The sequence below is a fragment of the Lycium ferocissimum genome, unplaced genomic scaffold, assembly GCF_029784015.1.
Source record: "Lycium ferocissimum isolate CSIRO_LF1 unplaced genomic scaffold, AGI_CSIRO_Lferr_CH_V1 ctg8193, whole genome shotgun sequence".
Classification (NCBI taxonomy): Eukaryota; Viridiplantae; Streptophyta; class Magnoliopsida; order Solanales; family Solanaceae; genus Lycium; species Lycium ferocissimum.
The window spans coordinates 18,532-35,313 of NW_026727137.1; the positions used below are offsets into that span (position 1 = coordinate 18,532).

The window sequence follows — 16,782 nt, forward strand, 5'->3', positions numbered from 1 at the left end:
AAATCTAGGGTTTCGATTTGGGCGGGATTTTGTAGCGTGTCACGGGTTGAAAATGCTTTTTTTTTTTTTTTTTTTTTTTTTTGGTTTTTCTCTCGTATAAAATCGATCTCCAAACAACGATTTTTACCTCTTGTGTTGACCGTAGCTACTAGCACGAAAAAGAGGTGGCCAATATCTGCCATGGCTAAAGGGAGCTGTATTTTGCTAGAAATGGGGGAAGACGACGAGAAAGAGAGCAGAGGGAAAGAGAAAGAAGAGAAAAAGGGTCAGGAGCTGTGCCTATTGCATGAAAATGAAGTGTCAAAATTCTGTGATGTTTGAAAGAGAGACTAAACTTTGCTAAAATGGGAGGGAGAGAGAGTAGGGTAGAGAGAGGGAGAGGAGAAAGAGACGAAGGAGAGAGAGAGTGCGGCTGAAGGGAAGGGGAACCCTACCCATTTCATATTTTATGAAAGGGCCGGGTCGGGTCAAACTTAAATGGGTAGTGGGCTGTTGACAAATGGGCTAGTCTGAAATAATGTTAGTGGGTTGATGGCCGTTTGGGCTAAAAATGTTGGAGCATATTATGTTTGTTGTTTGGGCCATTAATTTGGCTGAAAAACACTGGTCTTTCCTCCTTTATTTTAATCATTTTTTGGGCTTCTAATTTAATAACTAGTACAATATATATACTATGATAAATTATGATTAATATGTAGAAAATAAAGGACTGGATAAAGTATAATTAATTCAACGAAAATAAAGTGACGACGCACCCTTTTGAAATTTGTGATAAAGTGATGCTAGTAATAGTGAAAAATGCAAATAATGATATTAATAGTAGTAGAAATAGTAGTGAAAATAAAATACTTAACTCGTCAATAAATTTAGAAGCCCGAAGAAATAAATTAGAATAAAGGAGGGACAAAATTGGGTGTCAACAACCATCCAGTTATATATGACCCGAGTAACATCTTCATTTGATTCTCTTGAAACAACGAGCCTAGTGTATTGGTAAAAGACTAACAAAATGTAACTCTATCGCTGAGTTATGCAAAGTGGTCACAAGTCGGCGCGGATGGTCTGGATATTAATTAGAAAGACAAACTTCTGAAAGACATTTGATTGAGTGAAGTTGCGAGAACGCCGAACACGTTTTCATTCGGAGTAGCTGTCACGCACATGGTGCAAATGACGGGTAGCCCATTGAGAGTCCACAATCTCCATGCTAGTAACGACCAAATATGTAGGGTTATTAACCGCCACAAATTGTATTGAATTCTGATATTTACAAACCTCCACAATTTGATGCAACTTGTGGAGGTTATCAAAAACCTCTATAATAAGACCACCACAAAAAGAATTATATAGTGGGAGTTAAAAGAAACGCTACAAAATGATTTTATAGTGGGGGTTTTAAGAACCCCACAAATAAACCTCCACAAAAAGAATTATATAGCGGGGGTTAAAAAAAACGCTACAAAATAATCTTATAGTGGGGGTTTTTAAGACCCCCACAAATAGACCTCCTCAATATAGCTCTTTTTTTGTAGTGACACCTCATCTTCACCCCCACCCTTGTAGCCCCCATCCCCACCGCCCCATACCCCTATCCCCGCGCCCCCACCTCCCATAACATTTGTCTTGATCATATACAAATGCTTTTAGGAAATTATTTTTTTGCTTACGTAACAACACAAAAAATAAGAACTTGTCAAGAAAACATCTTCCTTCGTACCGAATACACCATAAAAGAAGGGGAAAAAAGGGTAGCATTAATAGAAGAGAAAGCCATACATGAAATATTAAGAGCATGTCAAGTTAGCCAGGATAACTTGCCTACAACCAAATGAAAAGTATATCATTAATTTGAACTATCAAATGGAGTAGGCAAGTCATCCTTGGCTACTAAAAATATACTCTTTAACTTCATGTACGACCCCTCTTCTCAGTTTAAGTCCTACAAGTATGTGATGCGCTTAGATGGTGTCAATGCCTCTATTTATAGCTTCAAGAAGGAAAAAAGTGAACGTGATTGGCCTGGTGATGATCCTCATCTTTCTTTTTTTTCCCTATTTGACATTCTTCATGCTGGATCACTTACTATTTGGAATATATTCTTTATGATTTTGGATTAGAATTGAGTGAATACTAGTGTTCTCCTAAGGATCAATTATTCTAGTAGTTTCACCGTCATATATAATTTTTGCAACTCAATTGTCAACCTTATAAAAAGAACTAGTATTTTCTTGACATGGAGAACAAATGCTACTCTTTTTTTTTTTTTTTTTGGTTAATAATTGAGTGATAGATTTGTAGATTAGTTATCTCGTATTATACATTCAATCGATAACAAATCAAATAATACCAGCATGCAGAAAAAAGAATCAAACAGTTTGCTAAGGAACGAAACTTCCATTCAAATTGTGCATAGTTAAAAAAAAAAAAAAAAAAAAAAAAAGAAAAAAAAAGGGCTATTTATTTTTCCTAAAGATAAAGAGAAGCTGAATCCAGCCCCTTGTGAAGAACCGGGATAAAGCTGCATACTATATTATACCATTTTCACTAAAGATATGGATTAATCGACCTTTGAAAAAAGCATGGTTAGAACGAATAAGACTAGGGCATCAAATCTATTTTCGGGCCCCACTAACTATCCATGTAAGGACAGTAAGGTTAATCATAATTGTTATTTCTTGTACTTAAACAATTCCGGAGGGGTCAATTGCGTCCCACCAAATTTTGCGATTTCTTAGAATTGCCTACTTTCAATTTATAAAAACCTAGCTAATTCTCACGTGTTTTCTTGTTATTATAATTAGAAAATTGTAAAGTGCAAACAAGGTAAGAACACAAGATGTTAGATGGAAAATCACCCGGCTCAAAGATGTAAAATTCATGATCTACCATGGTAGGATTTAACTCCAAATTTTACTAAAATAAATGAGCCAAAAAGACCTGATTACAACTCTTGTCACCCAAGACTTAACGGGAACATTTGCCTCAACAATTCCTCAATTGCGATACTCCTTCAAGTCTACTCTAACTTGAAGCAAAAATGTTGGTGAGAACAAAGTCTCATATTGATAGCTGAAAAGAAAAAGGATCTACGGATAAGGTATTGGATACTCCTAATACTGTGAGGCTTTTTGGAGAAAACCGTGTCGGCTTGGCCCAAAGCCGATAATATCACGCCGTATTGAGAGTGTTCGTGGACCATTTTATCCCAACAATTGGTATCTGAGCCAATGATTTTGCGGGATGAGTATGAAAATGACGGAGTGTAACGTGGAGCCCGACTTATGGGACTGTGTACAACAATTACCCATAGCTTTGAAGATGCATACACAGCCTTTTGGCTAAATACTCTGACAATGTGGGTGACACACAGACACATTGAATTTCTGACTCGTGAATTATGGTGTGAGTCGTGTGGAACTTAGTTCGAGGGGAGAATGTTGGGTGTGTGAACAAAGTCCAATGTTGGTAGCTGAAAAGAAAAATGAGCTACTTATAAGGTATTGAATACTTTTAATGGTGTAAGACATTTTGGAGAAAATCGTGCGGACTTTGCCCAAATGGATAATATCACACCATATTAAGAGTATTCTTTGACCGTTTACTCTAACAGCAAACTGGTTACAACTTACAACTCAAAACTAATACAATTGGTTTACGACTGAACCCAATGAATCAGGCAATATAATGATACAAGGACCAATTCTTCAACTTGGTTCGTCACACACTTCTTGTAAATAGTTTCAAACTTTAAGACTTTAATTTCTCAATTGCTCTCAACTACGGCAAGATCTGTCAATAGCGCGTGTCTCCTGCAAAACATCACTTGCACTGTATATAAATATGAACTCATTAGTATCACAAGCGTTTGACACTTCTATAAAGGAAATAAAATTAGTTAGAATTCCACATGGATAAGGACTATAGAGCTTTCCTACAATTTTTTCAACATAAAATAGCGTGTTTGACCACACTCTTAAAATCAACTTATTTTGAAAAGTAAAAGCACCTTTAAACACCAATTAATATTTGGCCAAGCTTTTAAAAAGTGCTTTTAAGTGTATTTTTTCAAAAGTGATTTTAAAAAAGGGGAAACTTCAAAAATATACAATTGCTCACTTACATTGCAAAAAGTAGCTCAAAACTTACATTGCAAAGCTTTAGCCCCAAAACACTTTTATACAGTGTTATACACTTACACACAAAAATGAAACAAAAAACAGAGGAGAGAGAAAGTCCCCCTTCTTTCTAAATTTTATGACCATTGTCTTAAAATCTAGCTAGTAAACCTTCTTGTTTTTCCGATGGGGACGCCGACCGGCGGTCCTTCATCAAATCCCCTAGTCAATATTACTAATCCACCAGAAAGCAATCTCAATTTCAACATTCCCAATACCAAATCTCCATCCTATGCTTCTTCTGTCACAGATCCCTCTCGTCAAGAACAAGGGATACTGATGGCGCGAAGAACTACACACAATGGGCAGCCAGCACTGGTCTTCAAAGCTTTAGAATATTATGGTGCTATGACATCCCCGTGTAGAAGAACGATTGTAGGAAGATTTCTGAAATCTCCCCCACAAATTGACATTCTCAGATCAAGGTTCTATGAAACTTATCCTCTAAAAGGGACAGTTAACATCGGTGTTTTTGACAATTTCAATATCTTTCTTACTTTTAACAAAGATGCGGATCTCAATTTTATATTATATAAAAAGGTTATTGATTTAGAAGGTTATCAAATATGGTTGCAAAAATGGACTCCGGATTTCAAGCCAGAGGAAGATACACCTAAAATCGTCCCTGTTTGGGTTTTACTTCGAGGTCTTCCTTTCCATATACATAATTGGAATTACGTCAAACAGATCGCTAGTGTTGTTGGTACTCCAATCGAAATAGATACAGCCGCCAAAAATATGAATAGACCTAGTATGGCTAAGGTAAGAGTGGAAATTGATCTATTGAAGCCTCTAATTCATTCTATTTGGGTGGGAACTGAAGATGAGAATTCCCCCTTGAGAGGATATTCTCAAAAAATTGAGTATGAAAACATTCCCAAATATTGCAAACATTGTAAGAAGCTTGGGCATTCCATGATCGACTATCGTGTGTTAATAAAGAAGAAAGAGATGGAAAAAAAAGAAGGCACAACAGAAGGCTCAGCTAGACAAGGAACACGAGCATATCGATGCTACAGAGCAACCAAAATAGTCCACAAAGAACTAAGAGGAACCTACAGTCACTCCAAAGAGAGGTAGAGAAATACAGAATAAGAAACCTCACAATAAAGGCAAAACGAGAGGGAGGAGTGAACAACCCAAAGGGATGTACAAACCAACAGGGAGCATATTTGGGAAGGATAAACCACATCCAACTTCTACAGCTGGTTTTGTGAATCAAGAAGAGGTGACAGAGGCAACAAATGCAGAAAAAGATTCTAATCAGTCTAATAAGCGTACTGAACATCATAAAGATCCAGTAGAAAACTCTAAGGACAGTACTGAGGAAGTCCAACCTAATGAGGGAAAGGAAAGAGAAAAGGATATGAATGAAAATCAGAACTTTAACATGGACGATGGGATTCAAGAAGTCCTGATTAATCAAGAGCACAAAGTCCCATTCCAATTAAGAACTCCAATGAATTGCAAGTTGACATCTTTGATGGAGAATGGGAAAAAGTGGACAACAGAAAAATAGAAGGAAAAATGGAAAGAAATCAAGTTCACGAAGAGGAAACCAGACAATGAAAATATTCAATGATGAGGCAGTTACAGCTATTACTCAAAACAGTTTTGATGAGCTAATGGAAGAAGCTGAGGATCAAATGACAAGCACTAGCAAGTCAAGACCAAATAGCAACATAAAGGAAATTATGAATGCAGATGAGGAAGAGTCAGATTCTCAAGATGAATGGGCAGATAGAACATCATCTTCAGAAGAGGATACATCAGAAGAATCATCAGAGGATGAGAAGGAGGAAACACCAAAAAAAAAAAGAAAAAGAATTGAGTATAAACATAAGAAGGAAAGAGGAGGTGGTAACAAATATTGAAAGTGGCAAATAGGATGAAGCTTCTACTAAGCACAACTTGAATGATAGGAAAGAACAGAAGAACAAAGTCACTCCTACCACCAAAAACAAAAAAAAGGACTCTAATAAAACCTTCCAAGTTTATCTTCAATGATTAGAGTCCTTAACTGGAATATTAGGGGCATGAAGTCCCATGCCTCCACGGAGAGGCTTAAATTCTTGATTGATAGTCATAAGATCTCTTTGGTTGCTATTCAGGAGCAATTCATAAAAGAGACAAAAATTGAGAGGTATAAGTATTCTCTAGGTATGCAAAATTGTTACGCCAATTGCAGCAACAAAATTTGGGTGTTCTGGAAACAAGACCGTAATTGTTCTATTTATTCTAATGAGGACCAGATGACTACTTGTAAGATTCAAATAGATGATCAAACTCTGTTTATTTCAATAGTATATGCAAAATCTAGTGCTTCTAGCAGAGAAGACTTGTGGATGTACATGAGAATACTTGCATCAATTATCAACTCCCCTTGGGCAGTAACAGGGGATTTCAATAGCATTCTAAGCATGGAGAAGAAGCAAGGGGGTAATCCACACAAACTTAGTAAGAGTATGCCTTTCATGGAGTGTTTAAATGACTATGCCCTTATTGATATTGGTTACACAGGCAGTAACTTTACTTGGTGTAATGAAAGGAAAGAGGAAGATATTATCTGGAAAAGTTTAGACATAATGGTATGCAATAACAGTTGGTACGATAATTTCTCCCACAGAAATGTACAACATTTTCCTAGAGTGGGTTCAGACCACTGTCCTCTACTTATTACCTTTGGCAACATTGTTGAGCCTCACATTAAGTACTTCAGATTTTTAAACTTTTGGACAGATTTTGAAGATTTTCAAGAGATTGTTACGGAGAATTGGTCCTCTCAGATTGCTGGAAATATATTTTGGCAGGTGCACCAAAAAATCAAGAATACTAGTAAGGCCTTGAGTATTTGGTCCAAAACAAAAATTGGAAACATTTTTGAAAGAACTCAGCTATTGGAAAAAGAAGCAAGTGAGAGTGAAGAGAAATACATGAGCTCCCTTAACCAGTCTGATAGAATGAACATGAATAGAATTAAAGCTGAGTTAATCACTCATCACAAGCATGTTGATACTTTTTGGAGGCAAAAGGCTAATCTAAAATGAAACTTGGAAGATGATGAAAACACCAGGTATTTTCACTCTATTGTCAAAGGCAGAAGGAAGTTTCTTCAGATTCACAGAATCATGGTTGATGACAACTGGATAGAAAGGGATGATGAAATTGGCAAAGCTGCTGCGGACTTTTATCAATAACTTTTTTCCAAGGGTAATAACAATGTGGATAACAGCATGTTGGATTTGATTCCTAAATGCATCAGTCAAGAGGATAATCAAAGTCTGCTTAAAGATCCAACAGATGAGGAGATCAAAGAAGCTGTATTTGGAATAAATCCCAATAGTTCTCCAGGTCCAGATGGATACAGTGGGATGTTCTTTCAAAAGGCATGGGACATCATAGGATCAGATATAACTCTTCTAATCAAAATTGTTTTCAATGGAGAGCAAATGCCCAAGTATTTCACAAATACTTGCTTGGTGTTGCTACCTAAAGTGGAGGCTCCTCAAACTTTCTTAGAATTTAGGCCAATTAGCTTAAGCAATGTAACTCAAAAAATAGTCTCCAAAGTAATGAACCAGAGACTCACTCATATATTACCAAAGATAATTTCCCTCAATCAGAGTGGCTTCATTAAAGGGAGAGCAATTGGTGAAAATGTGCTTCTGGCACAAGAGATCATTCATGAGATCAAAAAGAAAAATAAAGGAGGCAATGTCATTTTTAAAATTGATATGAATAAGGCATATGACAGGATGTCTTGGCAATTCATCTTCACAGTTATGAAAAGAATGGGTTTTGATGATAGATGGATCCATAATGTGTAGAATCTCCTATCCAAAAACTGGTACACTGTTATAATCAATGGCAAAAGACATGGATTCTTTCAATCACAAAGAGGAGTTAAATAGGGAGACCCCATTTCACCTTCTCTTTTCATTATTGCAGCTGAAACACTTTCGTTAATGCTTAATAAACTATATGAAAAACCTTCTTTCAATGGATTCTCAATGGCTACCATTGGACCAAAGATTAACCACTTAGCATATCTTTGAGGATTTGATTATTTTTTGTTCAAGTAAGACAAAAACACTAGAACTGATCACAGAATGCTTGAGGAAGTATGAAGAAAGCTCTGGGCAACAAATAAATAGAAACAAAAGCTGTTTCATCATGGACAAAGACATCTCCTCAAAAAGGGTCGAGATAGTGTCAAGAATACTTCAAGTAAAAAAAAAAAGAATTTCCTATCACATACTTGGGTTGTCCACTATTTGCAGAAAGGAAAAAATAGAGTATTTTGCAGATATAGCCACCAAGATCCTCAAAAAGATCGCTCTTGGCAATGCAACAGGTTATCAACAGGTGGTAAGGTTATTTTAATCAAGCATGTTTAAAACACTATGCCTGTTTATCTACTTTCTATTTGTCAGCCTCCAAAGACCATCATTTATCAGATGGAGATGATATTTTCCAACTTTCTTTGGGGAAGCAAAGAAGGGAAACAAAAGTACCATTGGGCCTTTTGGGATAAGCTATACTTTCCCAAGGAGGAGGGTGGTATTGGAATAAGATCTACTATGGATATTTCAGAAAGTTTAGGTGCTAAAATATGGTGGCAATTCAGAACCAAGGACACTATTTGGACCAAATTCATGAAAGCCAAATATTCAAAAAGAATTCACCCAGTAGCAAGAAAATGGAGCTACAAGCACTCTCATAATTGGAGAAGAATGATGAAAATCAAAGACAAAATTGACCATAAGATCCAATGGAGAGTGAATAAAGGCAACTCAAGCTTTTGGTGGGATAACTGGACAGGTATAGATAGACTTTCTTTGTTTGTTGATGCATCTACCTTCATTAGAATCAAGATTTCTGATTTCGTGAATAATGGTGAGTGGAATGTCCATAAATTAATCCAATGCCTGCCAGTTCACTTAGTTAATTTGATCCAAGGAATTACTATTAAAACTTCAAATCTAGATGATGTTCCTATATGGACAATCAACTCAGATGGAAAATTTAGTAGTAAATCAGCTTGGGATCTTCTTAGGGTAAAAGGAATTAATACTCTTACCAATAGAATGATATGGCATAATAAGAGCCCTCTAAAAATCTATTTCTTTCTTTGGAGAGTATTACAAAACAAGGTGGCAGTGGATCTAAACCTCACTAGATTCAAAGTCCACTTGCCTTCTAGATGCTCTTGTTGCAGGAATTTTGATCAGGAAATTGTTGAACACCTTTTTTACTCTGGACAAACTGCTCAACTCATTTGGAAGCATTACAACAAGCAATTTGGGATACTCCAAAGTCACAGCTGCTTGAGATTACTGTTGATGAACTGGTGCATTTCAAAAGGCTAAAATCCTGTCCAAAAGCTCATCTTACATGTTACATCCCGTATTCTCGTGCGTTAAGTTACAACATAGGTTAGTCACATAAGCTCAAAGGACAGGTTATCTCTCTTATTCCATGTTACCTTCCATATCTATATTATGTTGTTATTCATGCCTTACATACTCAGTACATTATTCGTACTGACGTCCCTTTTTATGGAAGCTGTGTTTCATGCCACGCAGGTGTATACAGATGAGTAGAGGATATTAGTAGAAGATGTTCCAGTTAGATTAGCGAGCTCCATTTCCTTCCGGAGTGTTGCCGAGTCAGAGTATCTATGTTATAGTATCTTGATTTATGTTAGAGACTTTGCAGACAGAGTCACGTATATCACATGTCAGTCTTGTAAGCGGCTCTGTAAGCCGAGGCATCATAGTGCATTATGTTACAAATTTCATATGTTTACAGATTTTACTTGATTTGAGAAAGATGAAAAGCATGTTTTTTTGAAAAGCTTTCATTATGCACTCATTCATGATTTAAGAGTCCAGTAAGATTATGAGTATAACGAGAACCGCCGGGTTCGCTCGACCCTAAGTAAGGGTCGGGTGCCCATCATGCCCTATCAAAAGTTGGGATGTGACAAATTGGTATCGAGCAGTTCGTCCTAGGGGTTGTCTGCAAAGTCGTGTCCGAGAATCCTGTTTATGGTGTGAAGCGCGCCACATTTATAAACAGGAGGCTACGGGGCATCTAGGGTGGTTACTCTTCTTTCACATCTAAGATCGTGCGATAGAGCCAAGTCATAGGAAATGAGATTCCTTATACTAACCTTTGATTTCCTTGAGAAGCACAATTTCGACGGGAGAAAGTGAGTGATGATATGGGAAGTCACAGAGGTAAGTCGAGGCTACGTTATCGTATATATATATATATATATATATATATATATATATATATATATATATATATATATATATATATATATATATATATATATATATATATATATATATGATAATGGATCGGTTGACATAGAGGTAAGTCAGTGTAAGTACAAGTAGAGGAATTGATTAAATGTATCGCTTGATGATAAGTTCGTCATAAGTTTGTATTTGGACAATTGAATGAATCAAGACAAAGGTAAGCAATGGTACGAAGGATATATGTCGGGTAAGGTAAAATATTGCCTATATGATTGAGATGTAAAGCTGAAGAATGAAAAGGGAAGGTAAACAAGAAGGTATAACAGGGCAGAACGCTAAAGGATCAGGTACATCTCGAGGTGTGATATAGGAGGTAAGTTTTGATATCTTTGTTCTTTTACCTGAAATTGGGAGCCCTGGGTGGCTGGGATATGTCGTATATATATATGCCCTGTGAGGCATTGCTGGTATTTGCTGCATGCAGGTTTTGGATAGTAAGAATTATAAAGGAGACTCTGCCAGAATTTTTCAAAATCAGGTCATTTGGTTAGGTACATCTAACAGGAAGAAACGTGAAAAAGGAAATATCGTAAATAGACAATAAGTGGGATGTGTTGCTTTAGAAGAGTTATGGATTTGACATGGCCTGAAGAATTATCTGTGAGGAAGGTGAGTTATACGAAGAGAAGGTTATTATGACAAATTCAAAGGTATTAAAGTATCGAAAGGATTATGGGATTAGTTATACATTTAAGCCAAGTTAAAGAGTATTACCGCACATAGATACGGCCTAATCTTGACATATTATAGATGTCGAAGCTATGGAGATAGTTGTATACAAGTTGGATTGAGGGGAATAGTAGGGTTGCGTTAATAAAGCGATACAATATGAAGGGACTACGCGAAGAGTGAGGCCAAAGGTAGTATGATAAGCGAAGGACATACGCCTATGATATTACAGATAAATTGAGGGAAAGTGCAAGGCAACTCAAGTTAGAATGTTAAGGAATGATAAGAGTGGAAGGACATAAGGCAAGCTATGAAAGTATCGTTAAGCTAAGCTAAATGGAACATATTAAAATTGAGATCCAAAGAAGACCAAGGACAGAACTAGAGTGTAAAAGGAAATGAAGCATCAAAAGATAACCAGAAGTGAAAGGAAAGAGGAAGGTAAGGGTGATTACACGGAAGGGTATTTACGATAAAGAGAAATACCAGAGAAAATTGGGAAGATTGGTAGTACTAAAATATGATTTAAAAAGAGAACGGTTAACTCTAATAGAGTGTGATACTGAAGTATCGATTGGGATGGATAAGCACAAGTGAAATACGACGAGTCTATTAGTAAAATGAAGTAACAGTATGACAGAGACAGGGGCATAGAATACGAAGGTTTATAACGAATGTGAATAACTTGGTTAGACAACTTATGTGGTAAGTGTAATAGGGTCAATCGAAAGAGTTACGAGGTTAAGTATGCTTACTCCACGAGGTTTATTCTCGTTTATAATGCGCTTTACGAATGAGGGCAAGAAGTGGCACTCTATAGAATTGATTATGATTGGGATATAATGAGAACGTAGCAAGAACTGTAATACAAAGTAAGTAAAGTATAGCGAGGAAATGACTAAAGAAGTGACATGTTCTATGTGAATAAAGAGTGAATGCAGTGTGAAACCAATAGCGAGCCATGAAGCAAAGTGGATAAGAAAGCTTATAAGACATTGTTAGGGAAAGTTCGGCATAGAGAGGTTTCGCAATGACAGAATGATAGCAAGTGAGGGAAGAGGAAGTCAACACGAAAAAAGAAATCGTAGAAAGGTGACATAGCAAAGTAGTGGCGGAGGATTGAGATCACGAATGATATTTTGGCTGGATGTAAAAGACCAAGACTACGGAAAGGTGAATGACTAAATAGAACGATTGTTAGGAAAAGGATCAGCATAATAAGAATGAGAGGGAATGAGTAGAATAAGTGTTGGAAGCGAAGAATGGACTGTATAGAAGTAATATATTTTGAAGGACAAAGCGGTACTGAGTTAAGAATAGGGTTCTTTGTGCAAGGAATAAAGGATTAACTATAAAACGGAGTAAGTATGGGTATAGAAAGAAAAGGAAACGTGCGAAGTACACAAGCTTAAGAAGTAGTCGTATTATGAGAAAAGGAAGATGCGTCTCCTACGTATACCCTATACTAAGACAGAACAAGTAAAGTATATAAAGGAATAAGTTGGAAAGAAAAAAATGTGGCTATGAGCTATGAGTTCACCACATGACGATAAAGCGATAAAGTAAGGCTATCACCAATGACAAGTAAAGATATGATTATGATTGGTTTCGAAATCAATGCTGAGTACAACACAAGAATAAAAGAGTATGAGGTACAAGGGGCATTAGTTGCGCGAGACTTAGATCCTTGATAAGACGGATGGCGGTTTAAGGGAAATGCGTTTACGGTTGCTATAAGTCGATTACGGTGAAAGAGAGGAATAACTTGAGATGGAAAGAAAAGAGAAGATGACGGCTACGCCGAATGCTGACTATTGAAGAACGGGATAAGTGACACTACATGGATGGTACAGACGGTTAGACATACTATTATTTTGAGTATCCCCATGGGACAGAGCTGTTAATTGGAGCGGATGTAGGCATCGACTCATAATTAACGGTTGAGCTAAGCAAAGTACATCCTTGGTTGGGGTGCTATATTGGCCGAATTACTAGGTTACGTAACTGCAAGATGAGTATGTTAAGACTTCACACATGAATTACTGCAGCTATAAATTAAGGGAAATGGCATGAATATGATGCAGTACAATAAGGGAATTGAGGAAAGGGATACGTGAGTTCAAGGCTGGAAGTGAGGTAATGGATTTGAGAATAGTACAAGTGAAACCCCTAAAGGGGGAAAGTGAGTAAGGAAAATATAAGTGTAGAGATTGAAACGATGAATCCTAAGATGTGACAAGTATAGATCCTAAAACAAAAAGTGAGAGATATACGGAAATGGTATAGTTGTTATCGTTATACATTTCAGTATGGACATTAAGTGAATCGATGAAAGGAACGTATTAGGCTTGAGATTGAAAGTAAGAATGAAGATCGAAGTGTGGATTTGTTTTGAAGGCACCGTAAGGTAAGACTCATAGAAGGGGAGCGATCGAATAGAGTGCAAAGATTCTAAATGCACTCAGATATGAAAAACAGATGTAGTTTGAAGTGAGAAATTTTTGTAGAAGCGAGTTTAATAAGATCTAAGGGTTAGTCAGCAAAGGAATAGAGTGATTGAAGGGTATCTTTTGAGATTGGACTGAAAATAATTCGTGAGGAAGAAAAGAGATTGAACAATATTCCAGTGAAGGGGACAAAGATTGACAAGATATTAGAATAACTACAACACTTACTATGGTATGATCACCCAGTAAAAGGAGACTACAAAACAGCGTGAGCTGGACAATTGAATGATTAGGTCGTAGAAAATAGATGCAATAGTGCATCGATTATGATAGCATTAAAGGAAGAAGATCATTGAAGGAGGGATTCAAGATACTCCAGGTGTAAGTATAATTACCGATAGCCAGACTTAGCATAAGGACTCTTATTAAAAGAAAAAGAAAAGAAAGAATCGAGTAAAGCGTAGGGTGAAAGGAAATTTCGGTGTTATACCAACTGGAAAATAAAATACCGCAATGATCGACCCAGTCGCTATAGAAGGGAACGCAAGGGGTAGAGATGCTACGAGTTCAAAAAAAATGGGTACTAAAAGGAAAAAAAAAGTATTAGCGGTGGAATTGTGTCCTAATGGCATTACGATTTTACGAGAGAAGAAGAAGAAAAGCGACAGGTGATAAATGTTATAGAATTGTCTATGGTAAGATATGATAACCAAGAAGCAGATAAGGAAGAGAGTAAGAGTACGACAAGATAAGTCAAGAGAGATAATAAGAAGGACATAGTAAACATACGAGATATATAGAACAAGGTGATGATATCGCGAGACAAAGAAGGTTTTGAATAAGAAAGAAATAGTTGATAGTGATTATGACGTGAGTTTCGTCTTATTTTAACATTCGAGGACGAATGTTCAAAAGGGGGGAAGGATGTACATCCCGTATTCTCGTGCGTTAAGTTACAACATAGGTTAGTCACATAAGCTCAAAGGACAGGTTATCTCTCTTATTCCATGTTACCTTCCATATCTATATTATGTTGTTATTCATGCCTTACATACTCGTACATTATTCGTACGACGTCCCGTTTTGTGGACGCCGTGTTTCATGCCACGTGTGTGTATACGATAGTAGAGGATATTAGTAGAAGATGTTCAGCTCGGGATTGGCGAGCTCCATTTCCTTCGGAGTGTTGGAAAGTCGAGTATCTATGTTATGGTATCTTGATTTATGTTAGAGACTTTGCAGACAGAGTCACGTATATCACATGTCAGTCTTGTAAGCGGCTCTGTAAGCTGAGGCATCATTATGCATTATGTTACAAATTTCATATGTTTACAGATTTTACTTGATTTGAGAAAGACGAAAAACATGTTTTTTTGAAAAGCTTTCATTATGCACTCATTTCATGATTTAAGAGTCCAGTAAGATTATGAGTATAACGAGAACCAGCGGGTTCGCTCTACTTCCTAAGTAAGGGTCGGGTGCCCATCATGCCCTATCAAAAGTTGGGGTGTGACATTACAGATCTTTCCAAGCATTATTATTTGGAAAATTTGGAGGGCTAGATGCAAGCACAAATTTAAAGACATAAAAATGAACAACATGGGCATTATATACCATATCAATGCACAAACAATGATGATTGCTTATAAACAGTTCAGAAGCATCAACCCTTTCATGCAGTGGGAGCAATTCTACAACATCTATGAAACTGCCAAGGATAAAATCATTTCAATTCTAGTTATATGGTCAAGACCTAGGCAAGGGTACTACAAGCTCAACACAGATGGCTGCACCAAAGGAAATCCAGGACCAAGTAGAGGAGGAGGCATAATTAGACATGATCAAGGCAACATGAAGATAACATATGGAGAAGCTTTTGGTAATATCACCAACAACATGGCAGAGGCTCAAGCTCTAGAAATAGGCTTTTAATAGTGTGTTGATAATGATATCAAGAATTTAGAAGTAGAAGTTGATTCCAAACTTCTGATGGACTGGATCCTTAACAACATTGATACACCATGGAGCCTATGAGACAAGATTAGAAAACTCAGGACTCTTCTTGAGAAGATGGATAATTGGAATGTATATCATTGCTTTAGAGAAAGAAATAAAGTAGCCGACTACCTAGCCAACTGGAGTCTTCAATGCACAAGTAGAACATGGATCACACAACACCAACAATTGCCAAGAGAAGCTAGAGGAGAATTTCTTATGAACAAGATTGGCATGCCTTCATTTAGAATGGTTAACAAAAAGAACTCTTTTTCTTTAGATAGAGACATGTATAGATTCTACACTTTTGATGTTCCATGAGGAATTTGTATAGTTGAGGCAGCTACCTCACTAATTTTTGAGAGCTAACATAGAAATCCTACTTTCCTTATAGAATAGGGGATGTCCTATTCTAACTAGGTACAAGGAGGCTTTCCTCCTCTGCTGTGTAATTTTGCTCAGCAATAAAAGGCATCCACTCTCAATAGAGTCGGACGTATACACATTTATACACAATTACACAAATATTGTATAATGTGTAGGTATATACACTAAAAAAATATAATTATACAATATTATACATGAAAATACGCACTTATACACATTTATACACAATTATACAATATTGTATAAGTATAAAACATAGATCTAGACTGATTACATTATGTATATGGGTGTATAAACATGTATAATAGTGTATAAGAGGTGTGTATACACCCATATATGATATTATATAGTATTATACACCCACTACCCCTGCACCTACCGGTTTGTCCACCTCCACCGACTTCCCCACCGTCGGCGCGACCTGAGATTTCTCACCGGAACTCATCATCGGAGCTTCGTCGTGCAACAACCACAACGCCAGCGAACTAGATCTAGGGTTTGTGGAGGAGAGAGAGGTGGAGGATTTTTCCTCCGGCGGCGGCGGCAGATCTGCAGTGGTGGGGGCGGCACGGGAGAGAGAGAATGAGGGAGCGGGGGGGGGAGAGAGAGAGAGGGGATACCTAAAAATCTTGTAAGATTTGAAAAGGTGGGGCAATTTTAGTACGTTTTACCCTATTTAAATACAATAATTATCTCTTTAAAAAAAAAATTTTTGAGAAAAAAAATTTTTTTAAACATTTCAAAAACACATTTTCTCCCAAAAAATTTTTGGCAAACTCT

The 16,782-nt window shown here is 36.8% G+C and overlaps 1 protein-coding gene across 1 annotated transcript; it reads left to right on the forward strand.

The window, feature by feature from the left end:
* Positions 1-4,301: 4,301 nt before the first annotated feature.
* On the forward strand, positions 4,302-5,255 carry LOC132045841 (uncharacterized). Its single transcript, XM_059436414.1, has one exon. It carries the CDS (start codon positions 4,302-4,304, stop codon positions 5,253-5,255), a length of 954 nt encoding a protein of 317 aa, XP_059292397.1.
* The last annotated feature ends 11,527 nt before the right edge of the window (positions 5,256-16,782 follow it).